Raw genomic sequence first — 25,880 nt, 5'->3', positions numbered from 1 at the left:
ACTATAGTTGTCCAGTTTTCCCAGCACCACTTATTGAAGAGGCTCTCTTTTCTCCATTTTATGTTCTTGCTGCCTTTGTTGTAAATTAGGTGACCACACGTGCATGGGTTTATCTCTGGGCTTTCTATCCTGTACCATTGATCTATATTTCTGTTTTTGTGCCAGTACCATACTGCCTTGATTACTGTAGCTTTGTAGTATAGTTTGAAGTCAGGGAGCCTGATTCCTCCAGCTCTGTTTTTCTTTCTCAAGATTGCTTTGGCTTTTCAGGGTCTTTTGTGTTTCCATACGAATTGTAAAATTTTTGCTCTAATTCTGTGAAGAATGCCATTGGTAGTTTGATAGGAATTGCATTGAATCTGTAGATTGCTTTGGGTAGCATAGTCATTTTCATAATATTGATTCTTCCAACCCAAGAACATGGTATATTTCTCCATCTGTTTATGTCATCTTTGATTTCTTTCATCAGAGTTTTATAGTTTTCTAAGTACAAGTCTTTCGCCTCCTTAGGCAGGTTTATTCCTAGGTGTTTTATTCTTTTTGTTGTGATGGTAAATGGGATTGTTTCCTTAATTTCTCTTCCTGATTTTTCATTGTTAGTATATAGGAATGCCAGAGATTTCTGTGCATTAATTTTGCATCCTGCAACCTTACCAAATTCATTGATTAGCTCTAGTAGTTTTCTGGTGGCATCTTTAGGATTTTCTATGTATAGTATCATGTCATCTGCAAACAGTGACAGTTTTACTTTTTCTTTTCCAATTTGTATTCCTTTTATTTCTTTTTCTTCTCTGATTGCCACGGCTAGGACTTCCAAAACCACGTTGAATAAGAGTGGTGAGAGTGGACATCCTTGTCTTGTTCCTGATCTTAGTGGAAATGCTTTCAATTTTTCACCATGGAGTATGGTGTTTGCTGTGGGTTTGACATATGTGGCCTTTATTATGTTGAGGTAGGTTCCCTCTATGCCCATTTTCTGGAGAGTTTTTATCATAAATGGTGTTGAATTTTGTCAAAAGCTTTTTCTGCATCTGTTGAGATGATCATATGGTTTTTACTCCTTAATTTGTTGATATGGTGTATCACATTGATTGATTTGCATATATTGAAGAATCCTTGCATCCCTGGGATAAATCCCACTTGATCATGGTGTATGATCCCTTTAATATGTTGTTGGATTCTGTTGGCTAGTATTTTGTTCAGGATTTTTGCATCTATGTTCATCAGTGATATTGGTGTATAATTTTCTTTTTTTGTGATATATTTTTCTGGTTTTGGTATCAGGGTATGGTGGCTTCGTAGAATGAATTTGGGAGTGTTCCTCCCTCTGCAATTTTTTGGAAGAGTTTGAGAAGGATCGGTGTTAGCTCTTCTCTAAATGTTTAATACAATTCGCCTATGAAGCCATCTGGCCCTGGACTTTTGTTTGTTCAAAGACTTTTAATTATAGTTTCAATTTAATTACTTGTGATAGGTCTGTGTATATTTTCTAATTTTTCCTGGTTCAGTCTTGGAAAATTGTACCTTTCCAAGAATTTGTCCATTTCTTTGTGGTTGTCCATTTTATTGGCATATAGTTGTTTGTAGTAGTCTCTTATAATTCTTTGTACTTCTGCGGTGCCAGTTGTGATTTCTCCTTTTTCATTTCTAATTTTATTGATTTGTGTCCTCTCCCTTTTTTTCTTGATGAGGCTGGCTAGGGGTTTATCAATTTTGTTTATCTTCTCAAAGAACCAGCTTTTAGTTTTATTGATCTTTGCTATTGTTTTCTTCATTTCTATTTCATTTATTTCTGCTGTGATCTTTATGATTTCTTTCCTTCCACTGACTTTGCGTTTTCTTTGTTCTTCTTTCTCTAGTTGCTTTAGGTGTAGGGTTAGATTGTTTATGCCAATTATTAAATCTTATTATTATTATCTTATTAAATCTTATTAAATCTTATTAAATCTATCTTATTAAATCTTATTAAACAAGATTTTTCTTGTTTCTTGAGGTGAGATTGAATTGCTATAAACTTCCCTCTTAGAACTGCTTTTGCTGCGTCCCATAGGTTTTGGGTCGTTGTGTTTTCATTGTCATTTGTTTCTATGTATTTTTTAAAATTTCTTCTTTGATTTCTTCAGTGATCTCTTGGTCATTTAGTAGCGTACTGTTTAGCCTCCATGTATTTATGTTTTTTACAGTTTTTTTCCTGTAATTGATTTTCAATGTCATAGCATTGTGGTCAGAAAAGATGCTTGATACGATTTCAGTTTTCTTAAATTTTCCAAGGCTTGATTTGTGACCCAAGATGTGATCTACCCTGGAGAATGTTCCATGTGCTCTTGAGAAGAAAGTGTATTCTGCCACTTTTGGGTTGAATGTTCTATAAGTATCAATTAAATCTATCTGGTCTATTGTGTCATTTAAAGCTTGTGTTTCCTTATTTATTTTCTGTTTGGATGATCTGTCCATTGGTGTAAATGGGGTGTTAAAGTCCCCTACTATTATTGTGTTACTGTTGATTTCCCCTTTCATGGTTGTTAGCATTTGCCTTATGTATTGAGGTGCTCCTATGTTGGGTGCATAAACATTTATAATTTTTATATCTTCTTCTTGGATTGATCCATTGATCATTATGTAGTGTCCTTCCTTATCTCTTGTAACAGTATATTTTAAAGTCTATTTTATCTGATATGAGTATTGCTACTCCAGCTTTCTTTTGATTTCCATTTGCGTGGAATATCTTTTTCCATCCCTTCGCTTTCAGCCTTTATGTGTCCCTAGGTCTGAAGTGGGTCTCTTGTAGACAGCTTATATATGGGTCTTGTTTTTGTATCCATTCAGCCAGTCTGTGTCTTTTGGTTGGGGCATTTAATCCATTTACATTCAAGGTTATTATCGATATGTATGTTCCTATTACCATTTTCTTAATTGTTTTGAGTTTGTTTCTTTTTTTTTTTTTTTTGTGGTACGCGGGCCTCTCACTGTTGTGGCCTCTCCCATCGCGGAGCACAGGCTCCGGATGCGCAGGCTCAGCGGCCATGGTTCACGGGCCCAGCTGCTCTGCGGCATGTGGGATCTTCCCAGACCGGGGCATGAACCCGCATCCCCTGCATTGGCAGGCGGACTCTCAACCACTGTGCCACCGGGGAAGCCCCTGAGTTTGTTTTTGTGGGTCTTTTTCTTCGCTGTGCTTCCTGCCTAGAGAAGTTTCTTTAGCATTTGTTGTAAAGCTGGTTTGGTGGTGCTGAATTCTCTTAGCTTTTGCTTGTCTGAAAAGCTTTTGATTTCTCCATCGAATCTGAATGAGATCCTTGCCAGATAGAGTAATCTTGGTTGTAGGTTTTTCTCTTTCATCACATTAAGTATATCCTGCCACTCCCTTCTGACCTGCAGTTTCTGCTGAAAAATCAGCTGATAACCTCATGGGGATTCCTTTGTATGTTATTTTTTGTTTTTCCCATGCTGCTTTTAATATATTTTCTTTGAATTTAATTTTTGTTAGTTTGATTAATATGTGTCTTGGTGTGTTTCTCCTAGGGTTTATCCTGTATGGGACTCTCTGTACTTCCTGGACTCGGATGACTATTTCCTTTCCCATGTTAGGGAAGTTTTCCACTATAATCTCTTCAAATATTTTCTCAGATCCTTTCTTTTTCTCTTCTTCTTCTGGGACCCCTATAATTAGAATGTTGGTGCGTTTAGTGTTGTCCCAGAGGTCTCTGAGATTGTCTTCAATTCTTTTCATTCTTTTTTCTTTATTCTGCTTCTCAGCAGTTACTTCCACCATTTTGTCTTCCAGCTCACTTATTCGTTCTTCTGCCTCAGTTATTCTGCTATTGATTCCTTCTAGTGTATTTTTCATTTCAGTTATTGTGTTGCTCATCTGTTTGTTTGTTCTTTAGTTCTTCTAGATCTTTGTTAAACATTTCTTGTATTTTCTCAATCTGTGCCTCCATTCTATTTCCAAGATTCTGAATCATCTTTACTATCATTACTCTGAATTCTTTTTCAGGTAGATTGCCTATTTCCTCTTCATTTATTTGGTCTTGTAGGTTTTTACCTTGCTCCTTCGTCTGTGACATATTTTTTTGCTGTCTCATTTTTTTTCCTTTTTTTTATGACTGGGATTGTGTTCCTGTCTTACTGGTTGTTTGGCCTGAGGCTTCCAACACTGGAGTTTGTAGGCTGTTGGGTAGAGCTGGGTCTTGGTGCTGAGATGAGGACCTCCAGGAGACCTCACTGCAATAAATATACCCTGGGGTCTGAGGTTCTCTGTTTGTCCAGTGGTTCGGACTTGGAGCTCCCACCACAGGAGCTTTGGCCCGACCCCTGGGTCATGAACCAAGATCCCACAAGCTGCGTGGTGTGGCAAAAAAAAAACAAAAAACAACAATAACAAAGTAGAAAATAAAATTAGACTAGGAAACTGACAGATATGTTAGAAAAAATATAAAAATAAAAATATAGGTGAAACAACAACCGGAAGGTAAAACAGAGCCATGATATTAAAAAAGAGATGGAGAAAAAAAAAAAGGTGGAAAAGGCCTTGGCTGTGGAGGGCAGGGCCTAAGCAGGGTCAAGGTTTGGGCAGTGGGCAGGGCCTATGCTTAGGACCCACAGGGCTGGAAAAGGCCCTGGGGGGCACTGGGGGTGGGGCTTAGGCTCAACAGAGAAGAAGGGGCTCAGGCATGCCCATCGCCTCTGGTCTCAGAGGGTGGGGGAACCCACCTGGGAGCCCAGCAAGCTTCCTGGGCTCAAGTGGGTAGGGCAAATACCCTCTGCTCCTCTCTTGCTCCTCCCATCCTGGAGGGCCCCTCCCAGCTGCCTCTCCTGTTCTCGTCCAGCCTCCTTCCTACACCCCCAGGACCAACCCAGCCTGGGGGGGACCTCTGAGAGCATAGGACCTGGCTCGAGAGCTGGGCAGACTTCCCCAGCCGATTCGGCAGGGGAAACGCTGGGTGTGCTCCCCCTGATCCAAGCCCCCGAGGGTCCCTCCAGGCATGGGAACCTCTCCCCCACTCTGAGCCACCCCTCAGGGGTGCCAGTCCTGTCTGGCCTCCACTTCTCCTTCCCCCGCTCAGTCCTCCCATGTTCTACTGGTGCACTTGGGGGTTCTTCCCATCTCCTTGGGTGTTGGGGTCCCCCACCAGCATCTGGCAGACGCCCTAGTTGTGAGGATACGCGAACTCTGCATCTTTCCACACCACCATCTTCTACCTGTTCTGATTACCATCATTTTTTGTGCTGCCATCATGGGGTAGGCATGTTCTTTTTGTCTTCTTCCTAATTTCTTGGCAGATACATTATTAAATCTTGCCTACAAAGTCAGTTCGTTATTTCTAGGCCTTAAAATCACTTGGTAGATTCCTATGAGCAAGTATGAAAAGCTTGTCAAAACTCCAATGCAGGCAGTGGGGATTCAGGGTATTCTAACTTCACCGATTAATTTTCAGTATAGCTTCTGGGAGCAGGAGCTGAATTAGCATCTCAGCTTCAGGCATCAGGGACATCATTAGTTTTAATCCCAGTAGCTCTAGGAGGAGCAGGGAACGATTTCCCAGTGGGTCACAGTATTGCAGACCTAAATATTGTTCCCTGTGACATTTTTTTTCAGTATCCAGTTCCATGAATTAAATTGAAGCCTTTCCAAATAACTTAGAATTCTAAAATTTATAATTTTGCCTCAGGAAGACCCAGGCCTTGACCTTGTCCCCTGAATTAAAGAAAATCAATTGTATATTTACATTTTGCATGTCTCATTTCCAGATCTCTTATTACTTACCATAGCAGCAAGGACATAATTGTTATTGTGCCAATATTCCGAGTCCTAAACAGGTCCAGAATGAAAACTTTCTGCTGCTTCACGGGGGTTAGCTCCTGTTGTTAAAGTAATGCACACAACCATGAGATTGAGAGGTGGTGAGGAAGTATCTTTGGCTATGACAATATATTCTTATGCATGTATGTCTCACATCACATGCTCAGAAGTCTGGAATTTGCAGGGAATAAGGGCATCTAAATATATGATGATTATAACGTTTAAAAATGTTTGTGGCCCATTTTAGACAGAAGCCTTTAAAATATATAACACTGGCTTCACTGTCTCTTTACATAAAGCCTGACTGCTAACACAGCCTTGCCTTGACTCATGGGCATCATTGTGGGTGACCTTAATCACACTGAGCCTTAGGGCCTGTTGAGTGGGTAGCACCATATAGCCCCAAACTGCCTTGAGGTCCATATCTGCTTTTAATACTTGTCCTGTTGTTGTTTCAGTGTCAGAACACACATGGGTTAACTAGGGGACCTTGGGCAAGTTACTATTTATCCTCTATGAGCCTCAGTTTACCTCTCTGTAAAATGGGTATAATAATCAAGAGTTGAGAAGATTAAATGAGATCATATATATAAATCTTAGCATAGTACTTGAACCATGGTAGATGCCCCATACATTTTAACTATTACTATAATTACTGCACCATTGAGGAAAAGATGTGAGCTGTCAGTGGTTGGTGGCAATTTCATACCGCTGTTGATGGGCTTCCTTCCTTGACTTTTAATTTCCTGAAGTTAACTTGCCATGTGTTAGGAATCTAGATAATCAAGCTTATTAGAATTGAAACTATCAATACACTATTTACAATAGCCAAGACACGGAGACAACTCAAGTGCCCATTAACAGATGACTGGCTCAAGATGATATGGTATATATGTACAATAGAATACTAGTCGTAAGAAAGAATGAAATATTGTCATATGCAGCAACATGGATGGATCTAAAGAATATGACACTTAGTGAAATAAGTCAAACAGAGAAAGACAAATATTATATAACTTATATGTGGAATCAAAAAAATAATACAAATGAATCTACATACAAAACAGAAACAGACTCACAGACATAGAAAACAAACTTATGATTACCAACGGCAAAATGAAGGAGGGTGGGAGGGATAAATTAGGAGTTATGGGATTAACAGATACAAACTACTATACATGAAATAGGTAAGCAACAAGGATTTACTATATAGCATAGGGAACTACAGTCAATAACTTTTAATAACCTATAGTGGAAAATAATCTGAAAAAAATATGTATATATAACTGAATCACTTTCCTGTACACCTGAAACTAACACAATATTGTAAATCAACTATGCTTCAATTTAAAAAAAAGAATTGAAACTAAAAAGTTACAGGGCTCTGAGGTGGAGCCTTTTATCTCCTCAGGATAAAGTACAATGACTCTGTGGCCCTATTATGTGTGTTCAGTAAGAGGCTGAGGAAGGAATTTTTACTACAAAGGAAGGAAGAGTGCCAGACCTGCCCTTGTAGCAGGTGCTTCCCAAATATTAGCATCCTTCTTTCCGAAAACAGACACCTCCTCATTCAGCTCACAGCCATGTTACCTTTTTGCTTCTGCACTACGTGGAGTGTACAACTCTAGAACATGCCCCTGGCAGTATAACCCCGTTATCCCAACAAAGAAAGCCCCTGCATAAACTACTGGGAACTAGCAGTCCTCCTGGAAGGTTCTGGGAGTGGTACCAGGCACAGACAGGACCTGTGGATCAGGCATCCAGTTATATTGACCAAGGCTGGGAATGGAATTCTTGATCTGAAGAGCAAAGGATTAAGACATATTTGTTCTGGCAGCCCTCTGAGAGCTTGGGCTCATAGCCACTGTAATTAATCCTCCAGCCATCACCAGGGTATCTGTTTCTGTCAGAGGTCGCAAAGGCCAGGAATGGAGGAAGCCCTCAGGGTGGAGCACTGGCGTGCTCGCCACCCTCCAAAGTCCTGGGGTGGGGCAAGCATAAAGACTAAGAAGCATATAGTCTTCTTGAGGTGTCCTGAGCAGTTCCTGACCCTCTGGCCAGGAGTGCCATTGCCCCATCCTCTCCATCCATCTAAGTGTCCTCCCTTGTTTGGACCTGCCTCTTCAGCCCTGAGTCACTCTACTCTCTTTCTCTGCTGGCTCACAGTGTCCACTCCTTGGGGACTTCCTCCTTCATGTCATCACTTACCTTCCATCAAATCCTCTTAACACTCTTGGTTACATTCTGTGCTCCTTATGTCTCTAATTTTTCTTGTTTTCTCTAGGAGCTGGCACAAGGCATGGCCAAGGACACTGTGAATCCTCACTGACTGGCAGGAAGCAAATCTGCTTCCACTGAATATCTGCTTTTCCTCGTGGCCTCCCGCCTGCAGGGGTGAATCCTCCAGCCTGTGCTCTCAGGCCTTAAGGTTCTAGACACAACATAGCAAGACTAAAGACATGTACAGCTTCCCCAGCAGACTTTGGTAAGATTCAGAGTACAGTGGGGAGCCCATGGGTGGAATACCCCTCAAACACATTTTTCCCTCTTAATCTGGACATTCAAAAATCACCAGTATGTAGCTGCATCAATGGTGTGGAGCAAGACCAATAAAAAGTTGGAGATAACCTTGCAAAAGGGAAGGAAACTAATACTTAATCAACACTTGCTATATGCTAAGCAGTTTACATATATTATTGCACTTAATTGGTCCACAGCCCTTTGAGGAGGGCTCAGAACTTCATCATCATTGTGTCTCTAAGGCCTTGAACAGTGCCTGGTACATAATAGGCACTCAAAACCTATTGAATCAAATTAAATTCCATAATCAAGAATGCATAACTGGGGCTTCCCTGGTGGTACAGTGGTTAAGAATCGCCTGCCGATGCACGTGACATGGGTTCGAGCCCTAGTCCGGGAAGATCCCACATGCCATGGAGCAACTAAGCCTGTGCGCCACAACTACTGAGCCTGCGCTCTAGAGCCCACGAGCCACAACTACTGAGCCCATGTGCCACAACTACTGAAGCCCGCGTGCCTAGAGCCCATGCTCTGCAACAAGAGAAGCCACTGCAATGAGAAGCCCACGCACTGCAATGAAGAGCAGCCCCCACTCGCTGCAACTAGAGAAAGCCCGTGTGCAGCAACGAAGACCCAACGCAGCCAAAAACAAACAAATAAATAAATAAATTTTAAAAAATAAAGAAGACTTTGAAAGAAAAAGAATGCATAACTGATCTCAGGAGGAAACATGTGCAAATCCTTACCTCCACAGGATCAAAAACCACCACTGGGGCAGCTACATTGTTCATTTTTGCAGCTTTTTGGATGATATCTTCAGCTTCTCTAAATCTTCTCTGGGATATCAGCCACCGGGGAGATTCAGGAATAAACCTAAAATTCATTTGAATGTTTTATAATTTTTCACAGTAGCAAGGTTGATGCTATCAACTGTTAAGTTGCCCCCGAATAATTTTTATTTTGTAAAATTCTAGTTTGTCTTTTTAAAGAACATCAAGAGGGAGGCCTCATAAGATTTCCATTATTTGTAGGAATAAATAAAAGCACCTTCAAGTTTCAAAGTTATGATCAAATCAAAAGACAGATCATTAGTTGTACTTGAAGCCAGAGCCACACTATAAGGGGTAACATTAACTGGGGTTTAAGCCAGGGCACCTGGAGAACACCATCCACAACTTCATAGACGGTGTGGCTCATAAAAGAAACACAGTCTAGTATCTTTTCAGTGTGTCTATCCCTAGGAGAATCCCTGGTGCCCAGCTGGTGATGCTCACAAGTTTATTGGGTAAAAGAGGGCATCTGTGTTTCTCAGGCTTTTCCTGCAGTCAGAGGAGGAGGTTAAGTGCACTGACACCTTCCTGTGGGCTGCCGCATGGCTCTCAACAGATTCTCAGCTCAGTGAGTACCCAAACCAGACCACAGCCAATGTGGTCTTATTTTTTTAATGCCTAGAAACATTAAAAAAATTTTTTATATTGGAGTATAGTTGATTAACAATGTTGTGTTAGTTAGAAACATATTTTTTATTACACAATCTATCCACATTTTTAACTGATGCTCAAACATGGTTGACTTCTATTCTTTCCTAATTTTTCTATTTCTATTTATTTTTATTATACTTTAATTTTTCTATTTTTTCCTAATATTTATTTCTCAGAATTGCTTAGCCAATCTTCTGCCAGCTCTTGTTTTCCTTACTTATTTGTCAGTATTAAGTTATCCTAGAAAATAAATTATATGTAGCAGATATAGTCCTCCTATAATTAATAGGCCCCTCCAAAGCCTCAATAGGAATTATCTCAGAGCAAAACACAACATATCGAATAGCCAACCCCCAGCTTCTGTCCCTAGCCTACTACAAGCACATGGGTTGAAAAATGAACCCAGTCTGCATTTTTTGGAATATATCCCTTGGTTGGTCCCTGTAGCAACTGTGATGATGTTAGGCCACTCCGTTTCAGTAATTAGAGCTGTGCTGTCCAAGAGAACTTCCACTGGTGTTCTGTATCCGCGCTATCCAATACAGCAACCGCTAACCACATGTGGTTATTGAGCTGGTGTGACTAGTGTGACTGAAGAAACGAATTTTATATTTTATTTACTTTTAATTAATTTTAATTTAAATCAATGCATGTGGCTACCGGCAACTGTATTAGTGAAGAATTAGAGGTCTTACCCCACAGCCACTATATACAGCATGGGCACTTCTACTTCTGAGAGGTATCTTTCCCCAACCAGGTTGTTCTTAGAAATATCCTACCTTTCTTACTACAAGCTCAGAGTGCCATCGCTGGTCTCAGGTTCCTAATGTTTAGTCAGCTAGATGTTGCAAAGCTTTCCCCATGTTGCACCTATGGGCTCCTTCCCCACCCACTATACACATAGTCCATTTGTACCTGTGATCACTTACTGCCAAGCCTTTTAAAGGAAATTTGAGACATAAAAAATCCCCAAACCACCTGCAGTGGCTCCATTTTCAGCCCACTGTACTCAGGATTGCTGCGATCTCTACTTTTGAATTGCCATGGTTTCTTGGTGCATAAAGAATTAAGTCTAGCTGATCATTTCAAGTTAGTGGAGGGCCAAATAAGGTTGTACACTATAGCCTCTCGGTAGATTTAATTCAAATTGAACAGGGGAAGGGTGTTGCTGGAGAGTCCATAATACATATTAAGTAGGCAGCAGAGGTCACAGTAGCTCAAAGCAATCCCCACATCAACCCAGCCCACCCGGATAGATGGGCACTGCTTCAGGAAGTCCCACCTTCAAGGACAAGATGTTCAAAAGAAGCTATTTTATTTTTATAGGAAAATGGTAAAACTCTTGTTAAACTTTCAGGACAAGCACTTAGCATGTTTGTCCTGGCCCCGGGTTGCCCTCTCTCTGGGGCAGTCCTGTCCCTGGTACAATGTGCCCACAGCTAGGAACACTTACCAACCAGCCCATGGGCAATAGAGGAACAACTCTTCTCAGGGAAAGAGTAAGGCAGCTCCTTGTGGGATGGACCTTCTGTGCTAGAAACTCAAGAGGCTGACCTATCAGAGCTGTTCCTTGCTGTGATATTTGGTTCTGAGGCAAAGATCCAAGCCCCACAAACTAAAATCCCTACTAATCCCTTATGGTCAGTCAGGGCCCTTCTATTTTTGCTCTTTCTCTCTCTCTCTCTGGTAGAATCATACAGTAATAAAGTTGGCTATAACATATTTTAAAAGTACTGGTCTCTTATGCCAAAGTGACAACTAGAGCCAAAGAACACAGATTACTAAAATCATTCATTGGAAGAGGCAGAAACTAACCTTTGAATAATCTTGTCTTGCGTCTTGAGAGACTCAAGACAAGACATCTTTTAAAATAAACTCAGTGAGCAGGGGGGTTGTGGAGAGAGGGACAGAGGGTATGATGATGATAATGATGCTGCTGCTGCTGGGCTGATTCTCATTCCAGAAACTTGCCCTGCTCTCAGACTGGGTCAGGAAATCAGAAGAGTATCTAACCTCTAACACACTGTCTCTCGAATTCTAGGGAAGTAAGAAAAAAAAGTGTTCTCTCTCCCCCATACACACCCATGCCAAGAATCTGCACTGGTAAATCATAGCAGTCTTAGAGGTCATAAAAGGACAGTAGTTTGGAGTGGTCTAACAAGAGCCATCTGGTCCAACGAGGTCAAGATGTACTACCTGTCAGCCTCTACAGCTGCCTAACAGTTGCAGCAAGATGAAGGCCCTTCTAGGAAACTTCCTCAGGCAGTGTGTCCACAGGACAGGGCAACCACGAGGGCTAGTCTAACCTCTGAGCTCTAAAAAATGATCAGAGAAACTTTCATTGTGTGTGAGCCAGTAGAGATAAAGCAGTTCAGTAAAACCAGTCACTGCTGGGAGATTTGATTTTAACATCATGAAACCAAACCAGAACTAATTAATGACAGAGAGAGAGAGAGAGAGAGAGAGAGAGAGAGAGAGAGAGAGAGAGAGCACCAGACCCCATAATGGGAAAAATCCCCTTTCCTTTTGCTTAAATATGGAAAAATCAAAGAAATGGGGAATCCCTCCCCAAAAAGGGTATGGCTGCGACCTTATTCCATCATTCTTAATTTGTTCTCTCACCTAAAATCTTCCCCATAGCCATACTGGGTGAAACTGGGGCCAGTGTCTCAACACTTTGTTATTCCCACACTGACGTGCCAAAATTTGGTTGAAGGGTAGTGGGAGGAGAGAAGAGAACATTTTCTCTAACAATTCATTAAACAGAAGGAGTTCTCTCGCCCTTCAAGACAAAGCAGATAAACAGTGACATCTCAGACGCTAATCATCACGCGACAGGGAAGTTTGAGGAAGTTACATTAGTTGTAGCCCTGAGGAGAACAAGATTTCCTAGCGAGAGAAAAGTGTCAGAAGAGCAGGGGGGCAGAGTTAAAAATAACAAAAGCCAACAGACCATCTCCACAAACAATCACCACCAGTAACAGATAAGCGGGGGGAGAGCCTCAGGGGGACTGGGTTTCCTGAGAATGGTGCTTTGTGGGATGGTGGGGAATCAAACCCCAGCACATAGGCCCACCCCAAAGAGCCAAACGGTCTCTGGGCTTCGAGGCCCCAGCCTGTTCCAGTGAGATCAGCAAGCCCACGCCACGGTCAGCCCCAGGCTCTGGGCTCCAGGCTGCTGGCTCGCAGCAGGGGGCTGTCTGGGACGGAGCCACACTCACCACCACAGCGGGAAGCACAGCACCCCCGGCACCGTCAGCGCCAGCAGAAGCATCCGCCAGTCTCTGATGAAGTAAGCAAACAGCGGCAGCAGCATGTAGCCAACTGCAAAAAATGTGCACACGCCTAACGTAGAGAATATAATACGAACTGACTTGCCAAGAATTTCTGTTCCTGTTCAAAACAAGGGAGGAGTATTAGCATTTTAACTCACTTTAATATTTGCTTTTTACATCATTACCTGGCAGTTAGAGTTTAAAACATAACCACTTAGAAAAGGGAAAAGGTGTTTGCCTCATGGCCCAGAGCAGGAGCGGTCAGGGTGGAGGAAGGTGGGACGTGACCCAAGACTTACCACCTCATAGAAGGATGAGTTTTCATGAGATTTTAAAGGAGCCACAGGTTTTTTTTTTTTTAAAGGCTTCCTCATGTCATAGGAACATCACTCCCAGCCCTAAGAGGTAACCTCTTCTGAGGATGCCACATTTCCAAAGTTAAGAGCCCCGGAGTAAGGAGCAGAAAGGGTGTCCCAGGAGACCGGGGCGGGGGGGTGGGGGGGCTCTTCTGAGGGCGAGTGGATTATGGGGCATTCAGCCTTTCCCACAATTCTCCACTGTAAATAAGCAGACACGGGTCTCTCGGAAACAGTGGAGAGTTCAGTTACTGAGTTGTGTTAGGACACCCTTAGCCACCCTTGAGCCCTGAGAAATGATAAAGAAGATCCAGCTGGCTCTGGAGGTGCACAGAGCAGGGCCCCAGCACCCAGAACTGAATTCTGCTGCAGCTACACTGTGCCCAGGGCTCAGCCCCAGGCAGTCACAGTCCATACAGCCCAATGAAAGACAAGAAGAAGCTGCTCTTCCCGCCTGGCAGGCGGCAGCCCTGGAGCTGTCCACACACAGAAGGAGCTCACAGAGCTTTCCCAGAACACCACAAAGGTCCAAGACTACTTGGCATCCGGCCCTGTTCTGGGAAAGGCTCCTGCTCTGCTCAGCACCACACTGGATCGCTCAGCCCCACTTCTTCCAGAGATGTTGCCTGCTCCTTGGAGTGCTTGATTTGAGACAGGGAGTCCAAGAACAAGCTCCTTCTATTGTCACAAAACTCCAGGCCCTTTACCCAGAGTTCACTCTTGGTCTTCTGCCCCAGGGCGGAGATCTGGCCAATGGCAACAGCTCCGTCTTTTGTTTGAGATCTGCCCACCACTGCCGAGAAGCAGCCCAGAAATTACAAAATAGATCATTCGAAGGTCATTCAGGCTTAGCTTTCAAGAGAGAGTTTTTCAATCGTGTTTAGATGCCCTGAACCCAGGCTAAGGAATTAAGGGCTAATTCCAGAGAAGCAGTAAAATTACTACTTCTGTTGGTTTTCCTTTCTCACCTCCTACCTGTTCCTGTCCTCACCTCTCTTCTTCTTCTTCACTCAGCATAACTGAAGATGTACCTCAGTGGTTCCCTCTTGAACAGCCATTTCTAAAAGCCAGACTGATAGAAATGGCCAGGATTGTGTACCCCTCACAACCTGGACTGCAGACAACAGCCCTAACCACCCAGGGCATTTCTCAGCCTCTAAGCTCATTTTCAGGAATAGGGCCAGACTTCTTTCAGGATCGTGACTGTTGTTTCCAGATATTTTCTTACCTCATTAATGACCTTCCTACCACTCCATAAGAAGACTCACCATGCCATGGTTTCTAAACACTTCGGCTGTGATTATTATGACATGAGAATGAATAGGGGGTGATTTATTCTTAAGCAGAGATCCAGAGGTGAAGCAGCAGAGGATGTGACTGTGGAAAAGAGAAAGTGCCCAGGACCAAGTGAGAATCTTGTAGACTCATGAGACCAAGGGAGCTCCCTCACACTTCCATGACCCTGATGAGAGAAGAGAGAGAAGTTACACCACTGGATTCTTGGATAATCTCCCCCTCTAAGCTTGGATCTCAGGCCAGAACAGAGTTGTTCTAACTTTGCAGAGTACCCATGGGGGACAGAAGCTTCACAAATCTACCCCTCTGCCTTTCTGTGGAGCAACACAGGTGGCACAAACCTGAATAGTTCCTTGTTAGCACGACTTCCTGCTCACTGACCTTCCAGACAATCGCCCTGCCTTGAACACCGTCATCATCATCTTTGTAGCTAGCAGTGCTTTGAGGAGGCACTTCGAGCCAGGTTCCAGACTGAGCGTTTACATATATTATCTCTTTGAGTCTTCACAACAATTATATAAGAACTAATACTACTTCTATTTTATACATTATCAGCTGAGACTTAAAGAGTTGAAGCAAATTGCCTAAATTCACACATATGTACTCAGTGGGACAGCCAGGTTTTAAGCCTGATCAGTTTGACCTGTGGATACTGCCCAGGAAAAAAAATTACCTGGGAACAAAGCCTTGGCCCTGTCAAGCAGTCCTTCAACTGAGGTCCTAGTGGAGACGTGTGGGAGATGGGTGAGGCCACACCTGCCTTTTAGAAGTTAGGATTTGTGTTTTCCCCACCTGGGCTGGTTTTTGAACTCACTAGAGGCCAACCAGCCCCCTCTGAGGGACACTGGGAGAGGAGTCCTGTTTCCTGCAGACGTTTCACGGCCTGCAGGTGCCAGAAACTCCATGGCAGTGAGATAGGTGACTGGTGACTTCTGGCTCCGCTGACTGGGGATCCTTGTCCTGGCCTCCTTTACCCCCTAGGTTTTTACTCCTAGGACAAAGCCCACTTGGTCTTGGTCTGGTTGGGCCTCTGAGTACCACTTGGGAGTGAGACTCTGACATCTAAGCCAAAGAGGCATGTCTTGGCCAGGAGTGTTTGCCCACTGCCCGTCACCGCCACCAGAATCTGAGCACTTTCTCCAAGAGGGAGTGACTCAGAGAGTGCCAGGCTTACTACCATGTTGATCAGGGCCCTTCTGTGGCAGTCAGCCCAGGAACCACTGGATCCATTTCACTTGGAGGCAGGACCTGCCACTCCATGAATGATAAACAGAGGTCTGCAGACCCCAGCTCAAGAAACAAGACTGTGGTGCAGTTGCCAGGATATGGGGTAGGACCCAAGGGCCCTAGGATAGGAGTGGCCTCCATTAGTCATGTGCAGAGCCTGGGCTCCTTGATGCTCATTTGCTACTAGAGTGACTTTGACAAGTCCTACTTCATGGAGCTATTGTTATGAGGCCTGAGATAATGTAGATAAAGGGCCTAGTCAAGTGTCTGGCATGTGGTAGGTACTCAGGAATAATTAATTCTTTCATCCTGCTCAAACAGTTGACATGTGCCAGATGTCAGGGGAATGTTGGAAAGTACAGTGCCTTTGACCAAGAGACCCGGTGGAAGACAGCAGAAGCTCTCTTTGCTCCCCGGAAAATACTCCGAATTCTCATCAAAACAGCAGATATTCCCTTGCTTCCTCTCTCTCCTCTACAAACTTTCACAGATCATTCTAGTTAAAAGTAACCTTTCCTATTTCTGCATATACCCAGAAAATTTATAGGAGCTCCTCCCAACACTCCTAGGCCATGACCCGCATTCTCTATAACAACTGCAATGGCTGCCTCTGCCGACCAGATGTGAGCCCCTTGACGACAGACAGGAGTGAGTCCTTCCTCCTCCCTGGGTCCCCCCGGTTCTTCCCTTACACAGTTCAGTGCAAACAAGGGCTGCCAGCAAATTTCAGCATCTTTTTAATGTATTTATATCCCACCTCATCCCTTGAAGGTTTTGAGGTAGCTTATAACTTGAATAAAATAAAATAATGGTAATGTTAAAGTAAAATACAAAGAAAGGTGAAAAGCTATGCCTTGGAGAAAAGAACAAAAATATGTAATGGATCACTTTGGCAAACGGTCTGGCAGTTCCTTAAATGGTAAAACATAAAATTCCCACCTGACCCAGCAAGTCCACTCCTAGGTACATACCCCAGAGAACTGAAAACAGATCCACAAAAAACTTGTACTCAAATGTTGATAGCAACATTCTCCAAATTGGTCAGAGAGTGGAAACAACCCAGTTGTCCATCAGCTGATGAAGAGATGAACAAAATGTGGCATCTCCATACAATGGAATACTGAGTCATGCTACAACATGGACCAACCTTGAAAACATTAAGTGAAGGAAGTCAGTCACAAAGGCCACATATTGTATGATTCCATTTATCAGAAACATCCAGAATTGACAAATCCACACAGACAGGAAGTAGATTAGTGGTTGCCAGGGGCTGGGGAGAGAGGAGTGTGGGGGAGTGACTGCTAATGGCAGGTGATGACAATGTTCTGGAGTTAGGTAGAGTTGATGATCGTACAACTTTGTGAATACACTGATAACCACTGAATTATACACCTTTAAAGAGTTAACATTATGGTATGCAAACGATATCTCCATTAAAAAACTCTGTGGCTGATAAAGGCTGCATAGTTGATACAGCCTGAGCTTCCGGGTAGCCAAAGTTATAAAGGAAGATGCCATCAGTTATGTACTTATCAAAAGGAAGAATACATTTAGACCTCAAAGGAAGCAGAACTTTAAATAGTTCAGCATGCTGGAACAAATATTGCAGAGGAGGTTGATGTTAGGAGTACTGGGAAAATACTGAATTAATGGATCAGTCAAGACAGGAGACAAAATAAATTCAAGCAGCTGGTTATGAGAGATAAAGGAGGATGCCGCTGGCATTTCACCCAGAGGCTGTGGACAGGTCAAAGGCGTTGTTTCTGGGAAACAGTAGGAGATTGTGAGGGGGAGCTAGACTGTGGGTAGGGCCAGTGTCCTTGGTCCTGAGTGGTCACTTCCTCCTGAACAAGCATCATTCTGGCAGCTCCCTCACTTCCAGGTGTATCCACGTTCTGTTCCTTTAAGTAGCACTGTTCCTTCCTTTCTTTTTCTTGTCTCCTGTGACTCTGGCAGACTTTATAATTGTTAAAAAGCAGAGCAAGGAGAGGATCCATTTTTGCATTGCTTTCAGAGTGGGAGTAATTCAGCTTCCTGAATTAATGTGAAGAATCCTAAAACGGGAGATTATCATCACAGCCTCTTGCCAACCCTTCCCTAGAGCCAGAGGGCAAAAGGGAAGGCCCAGACAGAATGCAGACCGGATCCAAAGCTTAGGTTTCTTTTAGTTAAATAAAACCCAGAATTTGACTATGCTAGGCCTGGAACACCAGAGAGCGCTGCTGCACTGCCAGAAGTCAGCCTCCGCCGAGTCTGCTCCACCCCACCCTACCCCAGGCGCTATCGAGCGAGTCTGCCTGCTCCAGGGGGCAGGTTGGTTCTCAGCGACACTCTGAAACGTTCAGGCCTGAGAACCCAGTATAAAGAGGCTCATACCAGTGCACAAAAGTCAGCAGTTTCCTGCAGAGCACAGTAGAGTAACACTATAGCCAGGGAGGCTCCCAGAGCACCCTACCACAGCCCTGGACCAGGCTGATGGGGAGCCTGCTATACCCAGTGTCCCACCCACTGATTTCTGGCTTGTACATCTAGGTTCTGACTGATCTTACAGATCTTACTTTCCCCTTGGCCTTCTCACTCGTCTCATCATGGGGAGCAGGGAGGGAAGTTGGTTGTAGTGTCAAGGTCAGCTGGGCAGGGACTTTCTTGCAGGCCTGGGGTGGGCTCTCCTGGCCGCATACACTCACACAGGGGAGGCTCCATGGCTCCAGAAGCACCCTTTACCCCTGGAAAGGCAGGTCTCAATGCTGCCATTCCGCAGGACCTGGGGGATGCCGTGCATGGCACAGACGCCACCTGGCTCCTGATCCCAATGACAGGGCTTCTCTGGCTTCACTATGACCTTGTGCCCTTCCATTTCAGGTGACTCTTTAGGTCCTCCTAAAGGGCTCTGCTGGCATCAGGCAGATTCCTCTGTTTAGTCTCTGGTATGTTCTGGCCCAAGCAAAGCTACCCATTGGGCTTTCCAGGTATAGGGCGGTCATCAAAAGGAACAAGGAATCTGCAGGGTTTAAACCATGAGAACAACAGGCTCTGCTGTGTCCAAGAGCCCTGTGTCCTTGGGGCCATCAGGCATCAGGAGGTATTAACTTCTGTCCTGAATTCCTCCAATCTCAAGTTTCCAGTACCACTGGCTGGAAGCTTTCTGGGTCCTCTCCTCAAATGACCCTCTTTAAGAAAATCTTGCTCCCCTCCTTCCCTCTGCAGGGAGGAGAGAGGCCTCATCCTGCTGGGGCCTGCTGAAGAGGGTGCTTCTGTGGGGGCCGTGTGGCTTCAGCATACCCTCCCCTTCTCCCTCTTCAGACACTGAGGCTGGGCCTGTGGAGAGGGGCTCTTCACAAATGATTAAAGGAGTGGAATTTGAACAGTTCCATCTTGGCAATGTGACAGGGTGTACACACCCTCAACTAAGAGAACACAGGATCTCAAAAGCCAACGAGTCATCCAGAATCTCAAAAGTGACCAGAATCATTTTACTAGATGCAGATTTTTGAGACAAGAAGAATCATTAGACTTACATTAAAGGGGCACTAGTGGTAATTACGCTGTGACAATAGGGACAAACTGGGACAGCCAACAAGGAAATATGATCACACTGGAGATTATGGGAATTGGTGTCTATTATCCCAGATGTGCCCCCATCTCCCTTTCTCTCACCTGCTCAGAGGGAGCAGGTGGGCTCAGAGAGCCTGCTGGGGACTCTCACTCCTGCAGATGACCCTTATCACCCTGCCCGGAGCTCACCCTGCTGCCTCCCAGGAAAAGCTGGTAAAGGCCCTGGGGTCCTCCTCACGACCTTTAGCTTGTGAGTCCCCCTCATGCAGCCTGATATTCCAGAAGCAAGGGTGCTGCTAGGAGATAGGGCTGCTCTCAGCAGTAAGGCTTGTCCTGCATGCAGCTGATATGCTCTGGGGGTGGGCTCTGACTTAGGGGTGAGGCCAGATCTGCCCAATGATGGCTGGCTGGCACTGGACTCCTGTCTGCATGTGCCTCCTCCACCTGTGTACTGGGCACACCAACTACCCTGAGTACCTCCATGGGCCATGCCCAGCTGCCAGGAACACCCTTTAGCCCCAGCCCAGGCAGAAACCTCAAGCTTTCATAGCTCAGATCAAAGACACCCCTAGGCTGTCTCTCCCTCAAGATCCCCTCGTCTGTCCCTCTCCCGAGCCCTGTGTTCCTGAAATGTGTCTGTTATTACCTGGCTGGTTCTTACCAGCTGCAGCTCTTCTTCATTGTCACATTTCAGGGCCCAGCACGGAGCTGGCTCCCTGTGCGTGCCTGCCTTGCCTGCGACCCATCAAAGCACCTGTGGCTAGAGCCTCCACCACCAGCACATATATCCCCGAGGCTGATCACATTTTGGAAGCACAGCCCATGAGATGAGGTGCTTCCTTCTGTGCTAAGAGCACTCCCTGTGCCCTCTCCAGTGGCCCCCTCTTCCTAGGCCTCTCAGAGGGTTGCAAGGAGCCCTGTAGGTCAGAAGCCATTCCTACCTAGTATGAAGGCCACCACATAGTTGGAGATCTGGCCCATGCCGACGATGACAAATAACATGGTGAACATCTCCCAGTTGATGGAAAAAATCTGCAGGAAGCTGAAGCCAGTCTGCACAGCCATGGTTGCGAAGAGGATGGTCTTTCTGCCAAACCTGTAGAGTACAGCACAGGACAAGACATGGCCCGTGAAGTTCACAGCAGCACTGTCATAAGGGCATGTGGAAACTCTGAGTCAGGCACTGCTGCAGACTTTGTTTTTCTCAGGGCTGTGACAGGCTTCCTTACTGTCATACCCTCCCAGGTTCTTCCTTGGTGAGGCCTCAGGCATCCATCTGCCCAGGAGGTAACTTCTGAGATTCTGAGCCTCCTGTATCTTGAAAGCACAGAGCAGCTTATGCAAGGACCATGTGGAAATCTACTCTTTAGAATGAGTCATAGGTAGAAGATGCCATCATATTTCTGGAATGTGAGTATAGATTGCAGATACATCTAACAACAACAACATGAGAATTCTGTCAATCCAGAACCAAGAGTCCTTCTATGTCAGTGGTTTCCAACCTTGGCTGCGCCCGGAATCAAGAGAGCTTTAAAAAATACCGGTGCCAGCACCTGCCTTCCAACATGCTTATCGTCCGGATGTAGACAATTGGATGCAGTTTGGGTATTGGGACTTAAAAATATTCTCTACTGTGCATCCCAAATTGGGAACCACTGCTCTATGGAAAGTGTAGCTTCCAGCAACATCCATTAATGACACTATAGTTGGCTTAAGTCTTTTTTTTTTAATAAGTCTTAATTTGACTTTCTGATAGTGTCCAATGGCTAGAAGGGAACACAGGTATGAGCAGAACAGTCTCCCACCCCATCTTCCAAACTCAGTTCTCAGTCTGTTGGGTCTGGGGTCCCACTGGGCTTCATGACTGGGGGAGGGACAGCCACTCCTCTGGGAAGCCTTCCCCAAGACTGACGTTGAGCATTCCCACCTCCCTGCTCTGATACCCAAGAACATTCAAGGGCCGGTGAGGGCACATCTCCCAGAGCTGCGATGCTGTCTCCTCCTGACTCTGTGCCCCAGGAGGCCCAGAACCAGCCTGGGTCAGCTCTGTGGCCCCAGTGTCCAGCCAGGGGCCTGACCCACAGCAGAGGCGGGTGCACTGTTAGGGAAGGGTACTCCCCAGAGTCTGGCCCTGACTCTGGCTGATGGCTGGTTGTGGATAGATCACAAGGCATCCAAGAGCTAGGGGTGGGGTGGGGAGGCAGTGGGGAGGCAGCAGTGTACATTTTCGAGGGGTTTGGTGATATAAGGGCTCCACTTTTCAATGAGTCCCCGCAAGGGGCTGAGGGAAGAGGACAGAGGAGACATCATGGTTCCTCCTATCACTCACTTGGTGGCCTAAGGGGCCTCCCTTTCTCTGGGTGAAAATACCCTAAATTCAGTCCAACCCCAAGACAGGCAATGAATTGACAATCACCCTTCCTCCCGCCCAGTACTCTTACCTGTCTGACAGCTGCCCAGACACAAAGGAGCCGAGGAGCACGCCTACGAAGAACAGGGAGGTAGTAAGGGGCGTCTTCCAATCATCCTCACACACCAGACTCCACTGCCAGGGAAAATGTGAAGTGTGAGCCCAAATCCTCCAGCCCAGCTCCAAGGGCATAGCATGGCAGCCAGGCAGGCTCTCCTCCCCTGTGCCAGGCTGTCACTTATATGCAAAGGGCATAGGCCTCGCAGCCCTGGGGTTGACTCCTGACGCTACCATTTACTGGGGCAAGTCACTGTCCTGCCTGAGGCTCACCCTCCTCTTCCGAAAGGGAGGGTGATACCTCTGGCCCTGCTTACATCGTGTATTAAGAAGTCAGCTGAGGCACGGCTTTGACTGGTGACCCCTCAGCTGTGAAGCAGTATGAAGCAAAGATGCCATTTCTGCTTCAGAAGGCATCACAGCATGGAGGGAAGGTGTTTGAAATGCCTGCAGGGCAGGGTAGAGGGCATGGTCACATGATCCAGTTGTAAAAGATTCCTCTACTTTGTTGGAAAGTGCACGCGGTCCCCAGGGGCCTGTGATTATATTTTCTGAACAGAATCCTCCAGAGAACCCTGTGCTCCCTGGCCCACTTATACCATAGACCACACCTAGGGCCTGATCTGGGGCTCCACTGTGCTAGGAGTGGGGTTCCCACCCCTCTCCAGTGCTCCTTATCTCCCCTCTGCAGTGCTCCTTATCTCCCCTCTGCAGTGCTCCTTATCTCCCCTCTGCACTCCTCTACCCTCCTTCCCATGCAGCCCTCACAGAAGTGCGGTCCCTCCCATTCCCCAGGGCCCGTGGGCTCTGGTAGCCCTAGCAAGTCCCTGCTTGTGAACCCATAGAATGAGAGTTTGAGGCAGAGTTTCAGTTTCCAGCTCTTAAGTCAATTCAGCAAAATCTCAAGGGGAGGCTGCAGAAAATTCAGTGTGTTCAGTGAGCTTTCATTAATTAAAAAACAAGCAGGTGGTGCCAATAAATATTTTGGGGCTGTGGTCACGGTGTTGCCGTGTGTGGCAAGATGATCCAGACTATAGGAAAAATCCCCTGCCTCCCACCCAATCCCAGCCCCACCCAGCAGTGGTGCTGCTCCCATGACATTCCCAAAGCAATTTAGATCTTAATCCTCACAACTTCCCTGAAATAGATTTATAAATGAGTTCACATATTTATATCATGTCCCATCTGCAGCAGAGAGAGGCGTTTATAAGGATACATACAAGAGAAATGTGTACAACAAAAAGCTAAGGGAATCTGGGCAAATGAAAATCTCAGGGGAGGAGGGGCTACAAAATAACCAAGCCAGTGGTAAGACTGACCTCTGGGTGTCCTGCCCAAAGGCCTGTCTGCTTGCCAGGGAAGCCCTGAAATCTGGCTTTGAATATCCCAGCAGCTCAGCTCTCAGGATCATGGTGTGCAAAGTGATAAACTCATTCTGCAAAAGCTCAGTTTTTCTGAGTACTGAGACCTGAGAGAAGCCTCTCCTATATACTTCCTTCCACAAAGGGGCCACTCTGTGTTGTTGAGGATAATGTCTTTGAGAACACCCCATCCTGGAGACAATAACAAGATTCATAAATCTGCCTCTGCTTGTTCTCACAATGCTGGTTACAGGTGGGACGCCCAAGCACAGCTCCGCAGAAGAAAAACAATGTGGACCAGAAACTCTGCTCTCTACCCCTCAGGCACAACTGAGGATAAGTCTGAAACCACACCCAGAGTAGTGTTGCTTCAACTGGGGTACCTGAATAGGCTTCAGGGGAAAGGGCACAAACCCTCCAAAACTGTATGGCCAGATTCATGTGCCCTGCGAGGCCACGGGTCAGAAGGGGTAGACAAGACATGTACCTGAATTAATGACCACCCACTTCTAAAACATCACTCACCAAAGTGTCAGAAAAGATCTTGGGATCTGCCCCAACACACAAAGAGGTTAGTGATTGCGGCCCCAGAGCCTCGTGATGTGGAGTATAACCCATTTTGCAGAAGAGTAAACTTAGGCTCTGAGACTGGTGTTTGCCTGAAGTCATAGCAAGTAAATACCAACTTGGGCCTCAGAACTTAACCATGTCCCGCTTTGGACAAGAACTCCAAAGGCCAGACAAAACGAGTTTATTACGCCCTACACTTCTTCAAGGAATGTGACACCAGGACTAGTGGCAGAAGATCTCCCCCACACCACAGCCTTTAGCCTTGGACAGAGCCAAGAAAATCCCAAGTTTGGTAGGGGTGTTAACGTGTCCATTATCAACAAACACCATTCCATCTGCAGTCAAGCAGAAAAGCTCTTCCAAAGATAATGTACTCTCCTTTGTGTTTTTAAAAATATTTTTCTGTCAGGACATTGCCTTTGGGCAGGATAGATAGCACTTAGAGAAAGAAAGGAAAGAGGAAGGCTGTTAAGATGTGGAGCCAGGCATTGCATGAGCAAAGGTAGTAAACAGGACTGGCTACCTAATTTGCAGGCCCAGTGCAAACTGAAAATGCAGGACCCCTTGTTCAAAAATGATTAAGAATTTCAAGACGTTGGGACTTCCCTGGTGGCGCAGTGGTTAAGAATCCATCTCCCAGTGCAGGGGACATGGGTTCGAGCCCTGGTCCGGGAAGATCCCACATGCCGCGGAGCAACTAAGTCCGTGTGCCACAGCTACTAGAGCCCACATGCTGCAACTACTGAAGCCCACGTGCCTAGAGCCCGTGCTCCGCAATGAGAGAAGCCACCGCAATGAGAAGCCTGCGCACCGCAACAAAGAGTAGCCCCCGCTTGCTGCAACCAGAGAAAGCCCATGCACAGCAACGAAGATCCAACACAGCCAAAAGGAAATAAATAAATTTATAAAAAAAAAATTTCAAGACATCAATAGCAGAGCATTAAAACCAAGTGTGGGGTCCTGTGTGACTGCATGGGTTGATATGAAGCTGGCCCTGATAGTGGGTCAAGCCTAGTCTCTTTGGGGAATGGAGCAAGGTAAGGAGTTCTGTATTGGGTGCTGAGAAGGGTGAGGTGAGGGCCAGCTCCCCATTGCTCTCCTACTGGAAGCCATGAGGCCATGGTTCTAGGTCCCCCTTCCTTCCCTGAAGAGGGGCCCAAGAAGCCCTGTCAACACCATGCAGGGAGATCCTGTTCACAACTGGCAGGGGAAGGCAGCTGGACCTCATGGCTACTTATGGTTGGTTCCAAGGCTGGGTTCCCTCTTGGGGAATTACTGTACCCAGAGAGTCTTTTCAAAAGCTGCAAGAGACCTGCAAGATTGGCAGATAAAGTTTTCACTGCGGCTTATGGAACTGGGGTCCAATAAATCAGCTGCCAGCCTGTTTTCTCCACGGGGCTATTCTTAAGGAGGCCAGGTCCTGCCTGCCCCAGTCCCTTGGGGTTTCTAGGGGTGTGTCTTGGGGCCTCAATAGCCACGTCCCAGGGAACTCCCTGTGGTTAACAATGACATGGCAGGACCAGTGGGAGACAGTCTTTTCCTTGATGAGACAGAACTGTCCCGTGGGTCACTGCACATGTGTGTACACACACGCACACACAAGCATACATACATACACACAGTCAGCTCAGAGGCTAATGGCTGATGGCCTGGTGAGGAGCTGCCTGGCATCGCTCTGGAGCTGTGCTTTAAGGTCAAATACCACCATTACTGAAACATAACCCACATTCCCACACACACCATAGACAAAGAGTAGAATGTCCCAAACTGTGCCGGGTTGAGGCACTGGATGTGCTCTCACAGGATTACTGTGTCTGTCTCATCCTCAAGGTCTTAGACCAATGTTCCCTAACAGAGCAGAGTAAGCTCCATTTGGCTGGGCCATCTAGCCTTCAGCTCTGCTTTAAAAAACAAAAAACCACGTCACAAGGTAATAGGGGACATGAGGTCACTCCTGGCCTAGAAGAAT

General features: G+C 45.6%; 1 protein-coding gene and 1 long non-coding RNA gene across 3 annotated transcripts in view; one reads left to right on the top strand and one right to left on the bottom strand.

Moving 5' to 3' along the window:
* LOC111182413 (uncharacterized) overlaps nt 1–12,266 on the top strand; it is a 43,392-nt gene extending 31,126 nt beyond the window's left edge. The window contains exon 3 of the long non-coding RNA XR_002646742.3: nt 8,088–12,266. This is a non-coding gene — a long non-coding RNA (uncharacterized LOC111182413). The remainder of the gene's footprint in view (nt 1–8,087) is intronic.
* SLC22A4 (solute carrier family 22 member 4) overlaps nt 1–25,880 on the bottom strand; it is a 56,879-nt gene that overhangs the window by 18,626 nt on the left and 12,373 nt on the right. Inside the window, exons 2-6 of one of the 2 annotated variants that reach the window (XM_022588755.3) lie at nt 21,955–22,058; nt 20,455–20,609; nt 13,026–13,197; nt 9,070–9,196; nt 5,768–5,862 (exon numbers count right to left, since the gene is read on the bottom strand). In XM_022588755.3, the coding sequence (XP_022444463.1) occupies nt 5,768–5,862; nt 9,070–9,196; nt 13,026–13,197; nt 20,455–20,609; nt 21,955–22,058 (653 nt within the window). The remainder of the gene's footprint in view (nt 1–5,767; nt 5,863–9,069; nt 9,197–13,025; nt 13,198–20,454; nt 20,610–21,954; nt 22,059–25,880) is intronic. The other variant, XM_089909305.1, reaches the window with a different exon arrangement.

Source organism: Delphinapterus leucas, chromosome 3, assembly GCF_059928025.1.
Source record: "Delphinapterus leucas isolate spDelLeu-1000000601 "Yukka" chromosome 3, BTC_Dleu_Yukka2, whole genome shotgun sequence".
Taxonomy (NCBI): domain Eukaryota; kingdom Metazoa; phylum Chordata; class Mammalia; order Artiodactyla; family Monodontidae; genus Delphinapterus; species Delphinapterus leucas.
Note: the sequence above shows the minus strand (reverse complement) of the source record. Positions and strands in the feature narration are given on the sequence as shown.